Raw genomic sequence first — 20,050 nt, 5'->3', positions numbered from 1 at the left:
AAACAGCTGCCCTGCCCGCGACGCAAGGACTAGGGTGCCAGCCATTTCCTGTATGAGCCACACAGGCCTCACCCAACATTCTGTCAAATTACCCAGACTGCTTTCCCAGAATTCCAGGTTGGGTCCATCAACAAGGAGAACTCTGGTTGGTGGCTGCTTCTGAGACCCTCTGCTGCGAAAGCCACAGGACCAGCACGAATGGCGTCTTTTCAGCCTGTCAGCCCTTGACACTGGCCTCAGGAAGAATCTATGACCTAACTAAAACATATACAATGGCTAAAACCAGGCATGCGCTGACCCGCAAAAGGCTGAGCAACACGTTAAATATATTCAACCTCACCAGCCATCAGGGAAATGCAAATAAAAATGGGCTTGGGGAGACGGTTTAGTTGTTGAGAGTATACGGCTATGCAGAGGACCTGAGTTTGACTCCTAGCACACTCTTGTTAGCTCCAGCTCCAGGGCACCCCACGCCCTCCTCTGGAGTCCATGGGCACCTGCGCTCACACATGCGCATGCTACCCCTGGGCAGGCAGTCCCGGGAGGTGTAAGGGAAGGAGCAGAATGTGAGCTTGGGGAGCCAGCCAGTGAGCAGCTTTCCTCCACAGCCTGCGCTTCACTTCCTGCATCCAGGTTCCCGCTTTGACTTCAGTGGCGCCCCTCAGTGAAAAACTGTAATGGGGGCTGGGACGCCAAATAAACCTTTTCCATCTCTAATTGCCCCCCCCCCACATACACACATACATGGGTGTGGTGGTTTGAATAAGAATAGCCCCCAAGGGCTCATATGTGTGAATGCTTAGTCGCCACTTAAGAAGGATTAGGAGGTGTGGCCTTGATGGAGAAAGTGTGTCACTGGAGTTTAAAAAGCCCAAGCCAGGCCAACTCCCCCCAAAGCCCCTGTCTGTGGATCCTGTTGTCTGTAGAACTCTCAGCTACTTCTTCAGCACCATGTCTGCCTGTGTGCGTCCATGCTACCCACCATGATGATAGTGGACTAAGCTTTTGAAACTTTAAGCAAGCCCCAATTAAATGCTTTCTTTTTAAAAATTTAAAAAAGATTTATTTATTTTATGTATGTGAGTACACTGTAGCTGTCTTCAGACACACCAGAAGAGGGCATCAGATCCCCAATACAGATGGTTGTGAGCCACCTTGTGGTTGCTGGGAATTGAACTCAGGACTTCTGCGAGAGCAGTGCTCTTAACCGCTCTCAAATGCTTGCTTGCTCTTTCTTTCTTTCTTTCTTTCTTTCTTTCAAGAGCAGTCAGTGTTTTGTTTGTTTTTGTTTTTTTTGTTTTTCGAGACAGGGTTTCTCTGTATAGCCCTGGCTGTCCTGGAACTCACTCTGTAGACCAGGCTGGCCTCGAACTCAGAAATCCGCCTGCCTCTGCCTCCTGAGTGCTGGGATTAAAGGCGTGCGCCACCACGCCCAGCTATGTGTTCTTTTTATAAGAGTAGCTGTGGTCACGGAGTCTCTATTAGAACACAGACTAAGACACTCAGTGTTTTCTTACATCAATGAAAAGTCCACTAAAACCTGTGGCATAAAACCACCACACCGGAGTCCAAGGCAGAGGGCTGTGAGTTTCAGGACCATCGGACCTACATAGTACTTCCCCGAAAATACAAAACAACAGCTGAACACCAGGCACACACCTACAATTCCTGCACTCAGAAGATGTAGGGAAGAGGATCAGAAGTTTAAGGCGATTGTATTAGATACTTTTCTGTTGCTCTGATAAACAACCTTGAGCAAAAGGATCTCATGGAGAAAAAGAGCTTATTTGGGCTCCGGTTTCAGAGGGGTAAAAGTCTGTCATGGCGCCAAGTGGCGTTGGTGCCAGCACTTGGAATGCAGAGGCAGGCGGATCTCTGTGAGTCTGAGGCCAGCCTGGTCTACAGAGTGAATTCCAGCATAGGCAGGGCCACACAGAGAATCCCTGTGTCATCCCCTTAACCCCCAAAAGAGTCCATCCTAGTAGAAAGGCACACAGTGAGGCAGCAGGCAGAAGATGGTGGTGGGAACAGGAAGCCAAGAAAGCACAACCGCTTGCAGGAAGCAAAGGCAGTGAACCGGAAGTGCAGTGAGCCATGGACCCTCAAAGCCCACCCAGCAAGGATGCTCCTCCCACGACCCCCCAAAATAGTTCACGTCAATTGGGGACCAAGTGTTCAAAAACTCGACCCTATGGGGGACATTTCTCATCAAAACCACCACAATCATGGTTAACTAGTTGGAGGCCAGTCTGAGTGACATAAGACCCTGTCTCTCTCAGGACACTTTCTCTAAGCACCGTGAGCTGGCCGAAGGATGGGAAATCAGGCTTCCTTGGTTCTTCAAGGATTCTCTCATGTTTACACACACAGTCCTGTATTCCAAGAAACTCCTCAGCCTGGAAAGCTCATATGGTACGTTAGGAGTAGTCTCAGTTTAGAAATGACAATTCCTTAATCCATGGATCCACTTTCAAGTCCAGGCAAAACAAGATGGCAGCCACCCTGGACAGAGGGATTGGAGAGGGGGCAGCCTTGGAGGGTTTAGAGGAAGAAGGTAGGCAGGAAGGCACCGGGGAAATCCAGCCCTCTGTGTGATCATAACGGAGTGTCTATCCCAGCTTGCTTTGGAGGGAGCTGGCTGGTGCCTGTTTGGAGCCAGGGGTCAGATTCATGGACAGTCAGGATGGTATGGGAACCCAAGCCCCATACTATCTTCAGCAACATGTGGCCTCAGGATCCTGTCACAGGACTGAAAAAGACTTCCTGAAAAGATGTCCCAAAGACTGCACAGGAACCTGGGGCCCAGGATGGAAAACCAAGAAAAAGACTGGATATTTGGTTTGGAGAAACCCCTCCCGTACTTCTCCAAACTGCTCTACCTTTCAGAGCAGTGTGGCCCTGAAGTTTTGTTTGTTTTTGTTTTGCTGTTGTTTTACAGCAAAAGCTATTTCCGAGATTCTAAATCACCATTATCACCACCACCACGTAATTTTAATTTTTTTTCAGTGTCTATTTTTAATGATGGTTCTTAAACCCTTTAACTTCCCTTTTAGCCCATCACCCACCACTTCAGTGAAACATTCCTTCATGTGTTTGCCCCAGCAAAACACCGTCTAACAGACTTTGGGCCAAAGAACCCTTAAGTTTCCACTTCACCACTATCATCATCACCATCATCATCATCATCATCATCATCACCATCAATATCACTACCACCATTACCAACATCTACTGGCATCTATTCCTGCCTTTCCTCTTCACTCTCTGTAAATGACAGGAGCATCTGCCTACTTGTGCAATGCAAACTTATCCAAACCAAACCTAGGGCTGATCCCAGACATCTCTTTCCTCACGAGCCACACCCACCCCTCATCAAGCCCTCCTCTACCAGACAAAGCTACCGTTTTGATATCTCGTGACAGGACACTGTTGTCTACAAAGTACAAGTCTGAGATGCATGTGATCAAGTTACCAAAAAAAAAAAAAAGTTGCAAAAGAGCTTTTTGTAACGTTTTGAGTAAGTTCATGATTTCTTGCTGGGCCAAAGTCATAACTACCCTGGGGTGTGCGGGGCCTGCGAGCTAGAAATAGGCCAATTCAACCTGTGGCCCCCACGGTTTCACAGCCTGCACCTCAGCACCTCCACCTCAGCGCCTCCTATCACTGGATCTCCCTAGCTGTCTTCTGAACGACAGGTTAGATTCCACACCTGTCTCTACATAAACCTCACTAGTGGCCTGCGCCATAACAGGAAGTAAGTAGAGTCTCTGGTTTGGTTTACCTTCAACATCTAGGCAGAAGTTGCTGTCCTTTGCAGAGTTAAGAAAGACAAGAGTTCCTTCCTTGTCACTGCCCCGCCCTCTGGCTCTCCTGGAAGCTGTGTGCAAGCCCTTGCACCAGCTGTTCCTCCACCGGACACTCATTACATCATTAGCATACACCTGCATCTGAGGTTAACCTCTTCTGTGCTTTTACACATTTGCTGACTGATCTGTTGAGGAAGGAATGTAAGGTTGTCTGGGCTGAATAGAAACGGTCAGACCTCATTGTTTCAGAGATGCAGAGAGAGTCTTGGATCCAGTTGTATATATAGCTGCAGACTTACCCAAGGACACAGATGCGTAGAATCATTACCTTGTTCTCGATCCATGATCGGAGCCATTACTGTCAAGGATAGCTTCCCTCTAAATGTTCCTGCCAGGTTATCATGAAGAGAAATCTCAGCACATGTTCTCAGGCCCGTGCAGATAGTGACAATGCTAACCTTTATGAGCAGGTAGCCACAAAACCGGTTCCTGTAACTTCAGTAAAATCACTTAAGACTCAATTGTCCGTCCTTGCAGGAAAGGCCTGCTCAAGGACATTCGAGAGACAGGATTCAGGAAGCTGACAGAAGTGTGCCCCCCTCACCCCCCCCAAGGATTTAGCCCTGTGCGCTGCCTCTATGTGAAGGAGCACCTCTGTAAAGTCTAAGATACTTTACCCAGCCTATTCTTAATTAATGTGTGTGTGTGTGTGTGTGTGTGCGCTTCATAATGAAATGTTTCTAAAAACAAAACAAAAAGTACAGTCCCTGAGAGATGGCTCAGGCTCATGAGGGCTTCCTGTTCTTGCAGAAAACCTAAGTTTGGTTCCTAGTACCCACGTCTGTTGGCGTACCACTCACTACCTATAACTCCAGCTTCAAGAAATCCAACATCTCCTCTGGATGCAAGAGCACCCACAGACTCAATGGCATTCAGACAGTCTCTCTCTCTCCCAGGATTAGCACCTGGCCTGCCCACCTCCTGGACACTCCCTCCCTCTCAGCCCAGGGAACTCGACTACAGGTGCCATTCCCAGATTCACCACCAGAACTTTCACCACTCGACTCAGAACTTTCAGAGCTTTTGACTAGCAGCTATGCATTTAATTACCGCTTGTCACAAACACAGACTGCCTGGTTCTCAGGCTCTGCACAGAGCCAGGCTAGGCCGGAGACAGGAAAACAACAGAAGACAGCTGGGAACATTTACCAAGGAAAACGATTCATAGCCACCTGTGGCCCAGCCCACCAAGGGAAGGCTGGAGGGAGGTCAGACCCTGGCTGAGTGAGTGAGTAGTGACTAGGTTTGTAGAAGGTCCTAGAAGAGGATTTTCTGGGAGAAGAACTTCGGGGAGCAGAGTTGGAGGCCAAAAGGGAATTTCCATGGTCTTGATGAGCCTGGGGCAGATCTGTCTCCGGAAGTCTGCTGCTCCAATGGAACACCCTGGACTGGTGACCTTCCAGGATGTGACCCATCACTCTTACACACTCGCTTGCTGTTTTTGTTTTGTGTTTTATTCAGACTGAGTGTCACACATAGCCTTGGCTGGCCTGAAACTTGCTATGTAGACCAGGCTGCCCTCAAACTCAGAGATCCACTTGCTTCTGTCTCCTGAATGCAAGGTATTAAAGGTGTGTGTTAGGATGTAACTGCAACAACGACACACTTGGTATTTTGCTTTGTTTTGCTTGTTTTTTGTTTGTTTGTTTGTTTGTTTTCGAGACAGGATCTCACTGAGTAGCTCTGGATGTCCTGGGACTCACAGTGCAGACCAGATTATTCACATAGATCCGCCTGTCTCTGCCTCCTCCTATCTGTCTCCACCGTCGCTGTCAATCCCTATCCTTTCTCGCAGTATTCAACCACACTCGTGGAAAGCCAGCCTTATTTTTGATGGTGCTTAGGAACTCAGGCTCTTAGGCAGTCCTCTATCACTGAACTACAGTGCGAGCACCCTGTTTTCTAATACACAACTGGGCACGCTCGCCCTTATTTCTGTGCCTCTCCAGGTCCCACGCTCCCACTCTAAGATCCAGATCCAGGACGTCTACGCATAGGAACGCTCCTTTTTTGAGTCTCGCCCCCTCCTCTCGCCCGGTCCACTGTAGCCTAAGCCACGCCCCTAGGATCGAAACCACGCCCCGACAGCGCGACACGCCCCTTCGCGTCCATTGGCGGCCGGCATTGTCCGCTCCCTGGCCGGAGCGGTGATTGCGGCGAGCCTGTGTCAGTCCTGGGAGAGAGCGCGGGTGGCGGGCCAGGCCGCGGGACTGCCGCAGGTGGGGCCTGGAGCGGTGGCCGGATCGAGGCAGCCCCGCAGCCCCGCGCGGGAGCCAAGATGCCTCGCGGGGACTCGGAGCAGGTGCGCTACTGCGCGCGCTTCTCCTATCTTTGGCTCAAGTTCTCTCTCATCATCTACTCCACCGTGTTCTGGGTGAGTGATGGAGCCCGTGGAGCCGGGGTCCGGGTGGGGTATGGGACGGTCCACACTCCTTCGATGGCCCCCTAACACTCGACCCAGGGTTGGGTTCAGCTTCAACCACTCAGAGAGGCCGCCGGGAGTGCGCGAGGGCTTCTCGCACCAGTTCCCTGGGAACCGGGATACCGTGGCGGGTCCCAGCTCTGCTCGGTTCCAGCAGCCTAGTCAGTCCTCAGCGTTCGAGCCCTGTTGCCCACAGGACAGCACTTTGTTCACCTGTGCTGCTGAGCTCCTACCTGATGGGGTCCGGCTCGCCAGCCGAGTCTGCTGTGCATCCTCTGGCTGCTCTGTAGGGCGTGGGTAAGATGTTGGCTGCGCCCACCACGCCTTCAGGGTGTGACTCTCCACAGCCTGGCCAAAGGTGGGCAGCTTTTGTGCTTGTGGCCACCTGGATTCCAAGTCTGGCCCCTGTTGCTACTTGCCTGTGCCTTTCCTCTGGCCAAGATGTTTCTCTTGGGCATCTTGCTTTCTTCCTTGTTGGAAGGAAATGCTTTCTTGTTGGAGCGCAGCATTCCACTTGACAACCCGGCGGCTCCTGGGTGGTGTTGCTATTTTCATGAGTTCTGGCATTGCCCATAGAGGATCAGGATGGCATTGGTTGCCCACAACCAGGCTTTGAATACTACCCGCCACTTCCTAGCTGAGTGATCTGGGGAAGTTCCTTCATTTCTCTGACCATAGTTTTCTCATCTGTAGTTGGAGACAGTAATTATTACTGTCCAAACACTTGGATGGTTGTGGAAGTAAAATAACGCAGGCCAAGATGAGACCACAGAGAGCTAAAAAAAAAAAAGGGAGATAGTAATAATATAATTATTATATTATAATTATAAAAATATTAACAATAAATAATTATTAGTATTTATTGTTATTGCTATTGTTTTTTTTTTTGTTGTTTTTTTGTTTTTTTTTTTTTTAGAGACAGGGCCTCTGTATGTAACTGCCTCTGTCACCCAAGTGCTGGCATTAAAGGCACCTATTATTATTGTTGTAGTTATTGTTGTGACAGGGTCTTACTATAGCTTAGTCTAGCTGGTGGTGGTGGTGGTATATATATGTGTGTGTGTGTGTTTGCTTATTTGTTTTGAGACAGCATCTTATGCATTTCTGGTTGATTTAGAACTCACTAAATAGTCCAGGCTAGTCTTGAACTCAGTAATCCTCCTGCCTTAGCCTTCCAAGTATTGGAGTTACAGTTGTAAGACACCATGTCTGGCACCATTAATGTTATTATGGGCAAGAATCTTTGACCATGAATGGTATAAGCTAAAAGGTCCCCAGGGACATTTTCCCCCTTTTAGACAGGGTCTCATGTCATCTAGGCTGGTCCCAAACTCACTGTGTAGCTGACAATGACCTTGAACGTTGGATCCTCCTGTTTGTACCTCCCACACACTGGGTACTGGGGTCACAGGGGTGTGCCACTACCCCTGGCTTATCAGGGCATTTTAGAATAACTGGACTTCAGTCTAGACATGAGGATATCTTTCCACAGGTTGGCTCTATGTTCACCTCTCCAGAAGTGTGTACGTAGATAGGCTTGTTCAGAGGTCCCAAAGGGTCCCCTGAAAATAAGATCCTCCCTTCCTCCCTCCTTCCCTCCCTCCCTTCCTCCACTTTCTCTCCCTTTGTCTTTCTTCTCCTCTTCCTCAGCTCCTTACTGCATTTCTTCTGTGGGCAGGAACTGCTGGGCTGGCCATCAAGACTGCCTTTGAATGGGAGCCCTTTACAAGGCGACCCTGCTGGCAGTCAGTACATCTTGATTCTAGTCCTGCTATGTCCCAGACTCACTGGCATATTGTAGGCAAATGATATCTCTGTTTTGGGTCTCAGAAATGTTGGTTCTAGCCTTTGGCTAGCTTCGACTCCAGGTACCCCGAAAGAAAGATTAGCAGCGTTGCTAGGCTCCCAAGGGTGGAGGGTGGGGCAGAGACGTGGGGTATAAGTTGCAGGGAGTCTGAAGGTTCGGATAGACGATTTGAGCTATAACTCAGAGGCTCTCACCCAAAGTTGCATCAGAATTAACTGGGAGGTTTCCAACAGATCCCTGTGCCTTGGCACACGTGTTTATTACTGTGTACCTCAGCTCCTCACACAACTGCAGTGTGAGCCAGGGTTGAAAACCCCCAACGCTGGATGGGCCTGGGAGACCATGGTGATTCTGCTCAGTTTAGTCCTGTCTATAAGTCAGAGACAAAAGGGAAAGTTGAGGACAAGAGTGGAAAGGTAGGGGGTCCCATTCCCTCTCCCTCCTCAGTGTGTAACCACTGGCTCTTCATGCCTCCCCCTTTCCACCTGTAAAATGGAAATGTGTTATACCCTGTCTTGCACACCCACAGCATCCCTTTTTAGGACTAGTAGTGAGAGAGAATGAGGAAAGAGCTGGCTGAACCTGGTGAGGTACAGACCCCCCACCCCCCAAACATTGTCAAAGTAAAACACAGTTCTATGAAATCAGAAGAGCTCACAAAGCCCAAATCACTGCCCCTTGCAGCCCCCTCCCCACCTCCCACTCCACCCTCTTTAGCCAACCAAGCCTGCTGTGTACCAACCAAGCCATCTCTGGCAGTATTTCTACTTAAAAAAAAAAAAAAATCTCCCCACCCAGGCCAAGAACTCAGCTGTGGGCAAGGCTGCTGGGATGGCTCCAGGTACCAGAGTGTGACTGCAGGGTGACTGCAGGGTGGCAGCGGGCGGCTGCCGGTTAAGTAATTTGTCTGGATTGAGTTTCCTGCTAATTGAAAAGCATTTACAGAAAAAACCATTATCTGGATGCAATCTCCTGCCTCCTCCCTGGCAAGAAGACAGGTCAGGGCAAGGGTTATTTACTTACCAACCCAGAGTGTGAGTGCTTGCAGGGCGGTGGTGGCCCTTTAGTCCCAGCACTTGAGAGGCAGAAGAAGCAGGTGGCTCACTCTCTCTCTCTATGAGTTTGAGGCCAGCCTGAGCTGGAGAGGGAGAGGGAGAGGGGGAGGGGAGAGGGGGGAGAGGGAGAGGGAGATCTTGTCACAGTGAACCTTCTGATCTTCTGTCAGGCTCTTTTAGCTTTGGTCTCTTTTTTTTTTATTATTTTTTTATTTTTAAGATTTATTTATATGTAAGTACACTGTAGCTGTCTTCAGACACTCCAGAAGAGGGAGTCAGATCTCATTATGGATGGTTGTGAGCCACCATGTGGTTGCTGGGATTTGAACTCCGGACCTTCGGAAGAGCAGTCGGGTGCTCTTACCCACTGAGCCATCTCACCAGCCCCTTGTTTTGTTTTTTAATAGGATTTATTTATTTTTATTTTGTGTATAAGTGTTTTGCCTGCATGGAAGCTGTGTTAAATGCTTTTTCAAAATAGTGTCAACTATTCATTTGTTATCTTGCTATATGGATTATACACACATACGGAGATCAGAGGACACTTCTGGATCAGATAGTTCTCTCTTCCACTCTGACTCTGGGGATCGAACTCAGACCGTCAGGAGTAAGCAACAATCGCTCTTACCTGCTGAGCCATCTTGCTGGCCCTCCTTGACTCTTTGTCTCCTGAGAAATGTCTTTAGAGATGAGAACCTTGGTGTAAAATCAGAACTGCTTTTCTGCTGTTGAGCTGGTGGAGTCCCATACACGTTCTGGAGGTCAATCCCTCGTCCCACAGGGCAGCGGCGGCGGTGGTTTTTCTAAGCCTGCCCACATTGCTCCAATTTTGTCTGTGTGCTGTTGAAACCAGCAAAGCTTTTATTCCAAGCATAACAGATAAGGGAAAGGAAGGGGCTCCATCTGGGCTGAGCGTGCAAGAACACTTCTTGCACAGTGTGAGCAGCCCCTGGATTTGATCTCCATCCCAGAGGGGGAAACCATCATATAGTTGTTTCTCTATCAGCACCCTGCGTCTTCCCACACTGCACAGTCCTCCCTGATGGTCCTTTACAGGGACTCTGGCCACTCTTCCCAACCACTTGTATATAATTCCGCTGGAAGTGCGTGTGGCTTGGCCAGAGGTGGTGGGTATGAGGGAGGGGGGTAGAGTATATTGATGGGGAAGAACTGGGGGGGCTTCATCTACAAAGTCATGGGGGAGTTGTAACCTATGCTGGGGGCACACCTTCCTGAAGAGCTGCTTTAAGGTCACCCAGGCTCCTGCCATATGTGTCTGGTGCCCATGGAGGCCAGGAGAAGGTATTAGATCCCTTAGATCTGTCTGGAGTTATATACAGTTGTGAGCTGCCATGAGAGTGTTGGGAATTGAACCTGGATCCTTTGGAAGAGAAAACAGCCAGTTCTCTTAACCACTGAACCATTTCTCCAGCCCCATGACCATGAATTCATAATCTCCCTGATGTACCTCCAAAATCCTGAGATTGTAGGCATATATCACCATGCCTAGCTTATAAAGATCGTCATTGACTCTTCAGGATTAGGTGCATCTTCTCCCACTGAGGCCAGACAAGGCAGCCCTCTACTACTTATGTGCTGGGGGCCTCGGTCCAGCCCATGTATGCTCCCTGGTTGGCGGCTCAGTCCCTGAGTTCCCAGGGGTCCAGGTCAATTGACACTGTTGCTCTTCCTGTGGGGTTCCTATCCCTTTCAGGGCTTTCAATCCTTCCCCCAACCCTTCTAAGAGGTTCCCTGACCTCCATCCAATGTTTGGCTGTGGGTCTCTGCATCTGTTTCAGTCGGCTGCTGGGTGGAGCCTCTCAGAGAACAGTTACGCTAGGCTCCTGCTATAAACATAACAGAGTCTCATTAATAGTGTTGGGGATTGGTGCTTGCCCATGGGACGGGTCTCACACTGTGCAGGTTGTTAGCTGGCCATTCCTTTACTCACTGCTCTTCAAGCCCCAATTAAATGCTTCCTCCTCCTCCTCCTCCTCCTCCTCCTCCTCCTCCGTCTTTTAATAAGAGTTGTTGTGGTCATGGTGTCTCTTCGTAGCATCAAGATACTGATTGTGACACTCCGTTAGAGTCCGTTCTGTATGGGTACAGCAAGAGCATCTTTAGCATCTTCTCTATGGACTGTTCCATGTAGAATGTAAAAGGGAGCTGGGCTGGCTGGTTTCGTGTGTCAACTTGACTGAAGCGAGCGAGACTCATCAGAAAGGAAGGAAGCCTCAGCTGAGCACATGCCTTCATGAGGTCCAGCTGTAAGACATTTTCTCAATTAGTGATCAATGGGGGTTTGGGGGACCCAGGCCTTTGTGAGTGGTGCTATCCCTGGCTTGGTGGTCCTGGGTTCTATAAGAAATCAGGCTGAGCAAGCAGGTAAGCAGAACTCTTCCGTGGCCTCTGCACCAACTCCTGCCTCCAGGTTCAGGCCCTGCTTGAGTTCTTGTCCCGACTTCCTCCATTGATGGGCTGTGATCTGTAAATGCAAGCTGAATAAACCCTTTCCTCCCCTCCCTCCAAAAAAACCCATCATTGACAGAAAATGCATGCAATGATACATAAATAAAAAGTAGAAAGGGCGGTGGGGGGAGGGGTCAGAAAGATGGCTCAGTGGGTAAAGCCTGACACCCTGAGTTTGATCCCCGGAACCCACTTAAAGGTGGAAGAAGAGACCTGACTCTAGGGTTGTTCTCTAGCTTCATGTGTTCCCTATAACCCATGCGCCCATGCATGCACAATAAAAATAAATACAATTTTAAAAAAATTAAAAGGGGTCTTTTTGTCTTAAAACTAAAAGTGAAGCAGACGGCCAGTGGCACCCTCCCCTTCCTTCCCTGGCTTGTCTAAAACAGAGGGAACCCTGCTATTAAGTTATCCAAGGCAAAGAATGACCTCGGTACAAACATACACATGCAGTATGTAATATTTACATATTATTATTTACTTATGTACCACTTATATATTGTTTCTATATATTTTATATATTAATGTTATATTAATAATATTATATTGATAATATTATGTATTATTTTTTTCCTCACTGTGCAAGGAAATGTGGGAAGCCTCATCTTTTCATTTAATGCTTTAGTGCTTTTGTTTGGGAGGCAGGGTCTCAGGATGCCTTTGAACTTTTGATCCTACTGGATGCTAGAATTATAGCATCACCACCTGGTTTATCTGATGCTAACTATTGAACCCAGGGCTCACTTTGCGCATACTAGCCAAACACTACCAAATAAACCAAATCACTAGGACTTCACTCAAAGAAAAATCTTTGTAAACTTTGTGATCTGCTAGGGCCTGCCTCTGTCTTCTAATTAGTTGGTTAATTGTTGCGTGTTTATGGTGTGTGTGTGTGTGTGTACATGCATCTGTTGCAAGTCCCATATCTTGCATGTGGAAGACAGAGGATAGCTTTTTGGAGTTGGTTCTCTCCTTCCACCTTTTCGTGTGTTTTGTGGCTCAAACTTAGGTTGCTGGGGTTGCAAGGCAAGAACTCTTACAGACTGAACCATCTCACAGGCCCCAAGGGGCTGCCCTCTTTCTATGTGGCAGTCTTAACAGTCTTCAGTCTAGGCTGTGCCAGTGTTTTATTTCTCTGGCCACAGCTGGGGAATTCTGTGGTTGTTTCCAATCTGAACCCCCTGTTCTGATGCCCCACACTGAGGGGGCTTCTTGAATGATGTGCTCAGGGTCACCCCACGGGGCTGAACTGAGCATTCTAGTTTCATCGTCTTGGCCCAGAGGTCCCCCTGCTCCTTCTACCGTGTCTCCATGTTGTCACTGTGAGTCTCACCCAGAGGCACCCCGAGCTGCCTCTTCCCACAGGCAGGGTGAATTATTGTAACACGTGTGCCCTGAGGTCACAGGGGTCACCTCTCTAATTTTAGCATTGCCCAGGACATCCTGGAGATCTGTTTACACACACTGCTTTTTTTTTTTTTTTTTTTTGGTTTTTTCGAGACAGGGTTTCTTTGTGTAGCCCTGGCTGTCCTGGCACTCACTTTGTAGACCAGGCTGGCCTCGAACTCAGAAATCTGCCTGCCTCTGCCTCCCGAGTGTTGGGACTAAAGGCGTGCGCCACCACGCCCGGCTCACACACTGCTTTTTCTTGCTGGGCTTTGGGCTCCTGGAGGTCAGGGGTGTGGCTCACTAGGAATACCAGTTTAGGACTGAGCGTAGTACAAAGGGAAGGGAGAGCCTAGGGCTTGAGGGTGATGGAGTTTGCCCTGTACCCACAGGGCTAGGATTGGACCTAGGACAGAGCTGAGCCTGGCCACTGTGTGTAATTCCTTGCTGTTGGCCAGATTTTGAGGCATAACTTCAAGTCGGTTAGGCTGAATTCACGGCCAGCCACTGGCTCTCTAGAAAGCCAAGCCTGTTGTTGGGTCTCCTTTTGGATCTGTGTGTGTGTGTGTGTGTGTGTTTGTGTGTATGTGTGTATGTGTATATGTGTGTGTGCTTGTGTGTGTGTGTGTGTATGAGTGGGTGTGTGCTTGTGTGTGTGTATGTGTGTATGTATGTGTTCATGTGTGTGTGTGTGTGTGTGTGTGTATGTGTGTGTAGTGTCGTTGAGGAATCAGGAAGGGAAGAATCCTGTGTAGTAGTGGTGAATGGGGAGGGATGGTGGCCGAGGTCACAAGTGCAGGAGGAAATAATTTGTAATGATAGGCTAGTCTTCTAAGCCTTTCCTCAGAATCTTTTTCTGTTTTTAAAGATTCGTGTATTTATTTATTATGGGTGTGTGTGCGCGCGCCTACATGAGGTTATGTGTACCGTGTGTGTGCATGTGTGTGTCTGAGGAGGCCAGAGAGGGTGTCAGATCTGGAACGGGAGTTACAGGTAGTTGTGAACTGCCCAGTGTGCTGCCCAGAGAACTGGACTTGGGAGCAGCAAACTCTTAACCACTGAGCCATCTCTCCATCCCTTCTTTTCATCCACCCCACCCCTCCCCCCTTTTTTGAGTCCAGGTTTCAAACTCCTATTGTGCGTGAGGGTGACCTTGAACTTTGGATCCTCCTGCCTCCACTTCCCAAATACTCCTATTTATTACAAGTATGCAACTACCATGCCCGGGTTTTTTAATGTGGTGCTGGCGAGCGAATCCTTGAAGGACCGTGCGTCTGCTCAGTGAGCATTCTACCTTTAGCACTAGAGTCCCGATTCTACAGTCCCTGGATCTTTGTATTTCGCTGTCAGAGTGTGAACTCTGCACCCAGCGGCGGCAACTCTGAGGATTTATCCGTGAAATGCGTGTTAAGAGCAGAGCACGCCCAGACTTGCTGGGAGTAAGTGGACAGATATGTAAACCGAGCTGGGAGCTGGGCCTGGCACGGCAAACACTCCACTCCTTATATACACAGGGCACTGCCTAGCGCGCTCCAGGAGGGCCACGGCCTCCCTGGGATGGGTCCCTAAAGCCCCTCTGGAGGTCCAGAAGAAACCAGAGTCTGGAGCAAAGTGAGGAGCTGCCTTAGAATGCTCCCCCAGACCAAGAAATAGGTGTCTTCACAACCTTCAATCCCCCCACCCCCCCCGCCCCCCGCCCCCCACCCCCTGTAGCTCACACCTCCAGGGTTAGAGTGGGAGGTGACCACTCTCGAGCAGTCATCCTCCTCCACCTATGTCCTGGTAGGTGATAGCAGATAGAAAGCAAAGTGGTTTCTGACAGATTTTCATTACTTGTTGAGACAGAATGCCTAGCCCAGGCTAGCCAGGAAGTCACCATGAAGCCCAGGCTGGCCTGGAATTCCCAGTGATCCTCTTGTCTCAGCCTAGAGAGCAATGCTAACAGGTGTGTGCTTCCACACCAGACTCTTGCAGGTTTTTTCTTTTTGAAAATGAGCCCTGTTTTTTGAGAAAAATCATACAAGTACCTGACTAATTTTTTTTAAAGCAATTTAGGAAAACATGAAGACAATAATTTACCTTTGATCCTACCCCAGTATGGGACCTCTGTCACATATTGATTGACATCTGTTTGGACGTCTTGTACACATGCAAAGGTTTTTACTTCCGGAATTGGTGTTTTCTCCTTGATTCTTTGGGCAGGGCTCGTTTCACATTCCAGGCAGGTGCTTTAAAGAGAACCCAGTGAAACTCCAGCTGGAAGCCAGAGAATGGCCTTCCCACAGCCCGGGTCTGGGCCTCCCTTAGCCTGAACCAGGGTGAGGCAGGATTGCAGCCCTCTAGTGTCCCTGTTGTATAAAGGAACAGCTGTAGGGTCCAGAATTCTGCACAGGCCCCTTTCTCTCCTGCAGAGGAATGGCTACCTCAACCTGTACAACCGGACCCAGCACCTGTGGCTTTGGTTCTAAAGAAACAGGCAGGGCTACCAGCCCTCCTTCTGCCTCTCTTCTCTCTAGGTGATTCACGGGGACACCCATGGGTGGGGTTCATAGGAAACCAGATAAGGAACTGATCTCGGAATTCCAGTGCCAGCCTGCACCACCTACAGCAAAGATGCCTTCTGGGTGAACTAGGGCACAGGGCACAGGGAAAGGCTTACCCAGAAAGGACTCTGGACATGAGTTGGTTTGGGTTGACACCTTAGTTGGAGACAGGAGGCTCTAGGCTAGACCAGCTGTTCTTTCTAGGGCAGGTAGGGAAAGCACAGTAATTCATTCTGTCAATGAGTTGACACCTCCTGTATACCAGACACATACAGTACAGGACACAACCATGAACAAGAAAGGTCTTTGGGTAAACCCTTGGAGGGACATAATTGCTAAGGTGGGAATCCAGGAGTCAGTGGGAAAGGCTAGGAATTCCCACTTTAGGTGTTCTGGTCAAGGAAAGTCTTCACCAGGAGCTGGCTTTTGTGTGTGGGGGGGTTGCAATTGACAAGGAACATCCTGTGGAGAACACCCCAGGCAGGCAGGGCAGGCAGGCAGGCAGGCAGGCAGGCAGGCAGGCAGGCAGGCAGGCAGGCAGGGCGCAAAGTACAAAGGCCATGAGGCAGGCAAGGCAGGGCCAAGGCTGGTGCAGAGGAGGAACCTAGAAGAAGCCAGATATGGGTGGAGAGGGAGAGGGGATTTGATTGTATATGGAGTTTAGGGTCAGGGTCAGAGTCACTGGGAGGGGACGTTTCATTGTCAGGGCTGTTGGCAGGGACATCCCAGGAGACCTAGGTCATTGTCATCTTTTCTGTGTGAACTGGGTAAAGGACTGCCTTTCCCAGAACCCTCATCTGTAGACACCCCTCAAGGGCTTTGAGAGGCTCCTGTAAAATAAAGTCTTTAAGAGCCTGAGGAATGTTCCGTCCCCTTGCACAGAGAGCGAGCTGAGGAGCCTCAGAACCAGTCACGCTGGCGGAGGCTGCCTTCCAAGAATCCCTGGCTTCTAGAACAGGTGGTGTGGCCTCTAGCTGAGAGGTTCGACCCATCAAGGGTGACAGGTTATGGGGCCCTCCTGCCTGTATTGCTTGTTTGCCTTCTTGCTGTAACAAACAGTGCAACAAAAGCAATTCATAGAAGCAAAGGTTTGTTTTAGCTCGGTGTAGTCTGGCATGGCAGGGGGCACATTACAGCCGCAGTCAGGAAGCAGAGGGATGACCAGAGCTGCTCCTCCTCTGGTCTTCTCCATTTCATGCAGTCTTGGACTTCGCATGTGGGACCTTGTTGCCCCATGTCCCGGAGCCCATGTTTGAGAGTCTTCCTACCTCAATTAACTTATTCTAGAAACGTCCTCATACATATCCCCAGAGGTCTATCTCCTAGATGATTCTAGACCCTGTCAAGTTGACAGACCCTGTCAACATGACCCTTTGCCATGCTGGATTACACCGAGCTAAAATAAACCTTTGTTTCTATGAATTGCTTTTGTTGGATTGTTTGTCACAGCAAGAAGGCAAGCAAGCAATACAGTATTAACCATCTCATTACCCAGGGCCTTGGGGGTATACCAGCAGAGACTGAAAGCCACACAATGGGCCCATGTGAGGAATGTTCCACCAGGCTCTGAGAGTTGGTCCCAGAACCCAGAGAAATGGACAAGGCATTTCTGGGGGATCGGGAGTGGGGGTGGGGCAGGGTCTACACACACCAGGAGTGTCAAGCAGGTAGCTGTCAACACTGTACATGTGTACAGTTCTGAGCTAGACCCCTGGGCCAAGGCTGGCTTGACCAAGTAGACTAAAGATGACACCTCTGTGTGGTTCCTAGGGCTCACTTGCAGAAAAGATGGAATTTGTAGTCAGGCGGCAGCAGCCAGTAAGCAGAGCTACTACGGGAGTCCTGAGGCCTGAAGGGCTTGTGGGGATGGGGAGCCTAGAGAGAGGTTTGGTTCATTATCATCATGGCAGGAAGCATGGCAGTATGCAGGCAGGCATGGTACTGGAGAAGGAGCTGAGAGTTCTACATCTTGATCAAAGGCAGCAGCCCGAGTCTCTGAGCTACCCTGAGTGTAGCTTGAGCCTAGGAAATCTCGAAGCCCACCCTCCAAGGTGACACCCACTCCAACAGGGCCACAACTCCTAATAGTGCCACTCCCTGTGGCCAAGCATTCAAAAATCTCTGGGGGGGCCAAACCTTCTGAAACCATTACCCCAGGCTACCCTGGAATTGGCTATGTAGCTGAGGATGACCTTGAATTCCCCATCCTCCTGCTTCTCCTTCCTGAGTATTGAGATCAAAAGTGGGTATCCCTGTGCCCATCTGTCTGAGCCTCTTGCATGCTAGGGAAACACCCTGCCAATGGAGCTCTGTCCTCAGGCCCCTAAGCTAGGCCTTCTGCAGCCAGGAAACCCCCCTGTGCCGCCTCAGGGCCACATCCTCTTCCTTTGTCTTCTTGGAGCTAACAATGAAGAGCTCTTCCGCCTGTCGATCCCAGCTCAACTGCTTTCTAGACATGCTTGCCTTTGCAGGCCCCAGGGAGCAGCTGTTTGTCCCTTCCCTGTTCCTGTGAGTGTGTGCGGCTCTGACAGGACTGTTGGTTGGCTGGCTGGCTACCTAGTGCCTGCTGCAGGTAGCCTCTTTTGTTCTGCATTTCTTTCTTCGAGGTCATCCTGGCTTGATGGCTTTAGTCACCAAACGTTTCTTTGGCGGCTGGGAGTTTTGGATCCTCTGGAGGCTTGACTGGAAGAAGCTGGGTGCTGGAATAGGGGTGGGGGCTCTACCAGGGAAGTAACTGACCATGGTCCAGTGTGGGAAAGGAAGGAGTGGGCAGAGCCCTAGTGACTGAGGTTCCCCGGTCTGGGTCCCATCAGGCTCCCTGGAGTTGCAAGAAGCAGAAGTAGAACCAGTTTTACTGTCATGAAAATGGTTCTTTTTTCTTTTTCTATTTTATTTTCTTGAGAGGATATGCCAGGGCGTGAGAACTCATATTCCTGAGGAGGAAGGGCAGCCTTCGGTGGAGACAGTTGGCCTGGGAGTCTAGAGAACTGGGTCACAGCTGCTGACCAGTGGCTAATTCACTGTGTGACACTGTGGGGGAGTGATCACTGTGCCTCTCAGATTGCCATCTGCACAATAAGGGGGTTGGGCAGCCGGGATCTGCCTGCTTATCTCAGGAGGTCACAGCACTGTCTTGTGGTCCATCTGTGTATTAAGAGCAGTGTTTGTTACTGAAAATAATTAAGAGGCTGGAGGGATGGCACAGTGGGTAAGGGAGCTTGCTGCTCTTCCAGAGGGCCCAGGTTCAATTCCCAGCATCCACACTGGGTAGCTCATTAGTTACAGGCTATAACTCCAGCTCCAGGGCGTCTGTCATTCTCTTCTGGGTATGGCATGTATGTAGTGTGCATACATTACATTCAGGTACATACACATCAAACAAACTTTTTTAGAAAATAAGAACCTTGAATGTTTGATTTTATAGGTGCTGGTTGGGTTAGGTCTGGGACTGTTCAGAGAAGTCACCATTTTAAAGAAAAAATCTTATCCAGCAGGGTGGTTCATACCTGTGATCCCAGCACTCTAGAAGCTGGGAAGACAGGATTACCAGTTCAAGCCAGGCTGGGGTACAGAGAGAAAACCCCTGTCTCAAAACAAAGATAAGGTGAAGAAGTAACACACACACACACACACACACACACACACATACACACATAGGCACATAGACATAGGCACACAATACATACACAGAGACATAGACACACACACGCACAGAGACATAGATACACATACACACAGAGAGACATAGACACATACATACAGACAGACAGACATAGATACACATGTATACACACAGAGACATAGGCACTTACACACAGACAGACAGGCATAGACACACCGAGAGACATAGATAACCCCCACACACAAACCTAATTGATAAGTCTAAGCAGCATATGGCAATCCAAGTCCAAACATGCACAAAGTTGGGGACCAGTGGACTTGGGATACATGGAAATCCCCACGGACTGTGTCTGGCTCTTCTGGAGACTCTGTCATTGTGCCACCTTGTTCTGAAAGAATCAGGATTCTTACCAGTAGGTCACAGTTCACAAAGGAGGCTGGCCATCTCAGGGGAGCCTTGGAGTGATCGTTGCATTTGTATTTTAGAATGGAGAGGAAGAATAGAACTCAGAGAGGGCCCTGGCTTTCCCAGCACCCCAAGAGCCTCTAAGTAATGTGGGCTTCTGCTGTCAGGCTCAGAGCAGCTCTGTCCGTGGAGGGGGGCGGGGAGCTCGGGTAGTGTTCACAATGGTCTCTTCTTATCTTCTGAGGCGGGAGTTTACGCTGTGGCACAGCTCCTGCCCCACCTCAGTCCCCCAAGCAATAGGATATGCAGGTGTGAGCCACCACACCTGCCTTGTGTTTGTTTTTCATTTTCTCAAAGCTGAGGAGGAAGGATTAAGATGCCAGGCATCTCCTCTCCATTCCCCATCCCCAACCCCTTGTCTTCCTACTTATCTCTCTCTGACTTTTCTTTCTTTTTTTTTTTTTTTTTTTTT

At 49.4% G+C, this 20,050-nt stretch overlaps 1 protein-coding gene across 1 annotated transcript in view; it reads left to right on the top strand.

Annotated features, from left to right (window-relative positions):
- The first annotated feature begins 6,048 nt into the window (after positions 1 to 6,048).
- Positions 6,049 to 20,050, top strand: part of Tspan15 (tetraspanin 15) — a 41,108-nt gene continuing 27,106 nt past the window's right edge. The window contains exon 1 of the mRNA XM_021174820.1: positions 6,049 to 6,240. Within this exon, the coding sequence (XP_021030479.1) occupies positions 6,145 to 6,240 (96 nt within the window). The 5' untranslated portion in view covers positions 6,049 to 6,144. The remainder of the gene's footprint in view (positions 6,241 to 20,050) is intronic.

Source organism: Mus caroli, chromosome 10 (assembly GCF_900094665.2).
Source record: "Mus caroli chromosome 10, CAROLI_EIJ_v1.1, whole genome shotgun sequence".
NCBI classification, from domain to species: Eukaryota; Metazoa; Chordata; class Mammalia; order Rodentia; family Muridae; genus Mus; species Mus caroli.
Note: the sequence above shows the minus strand (reverse complement) of the source record. Positions and strands in the feature narration are given on the sequence as shown.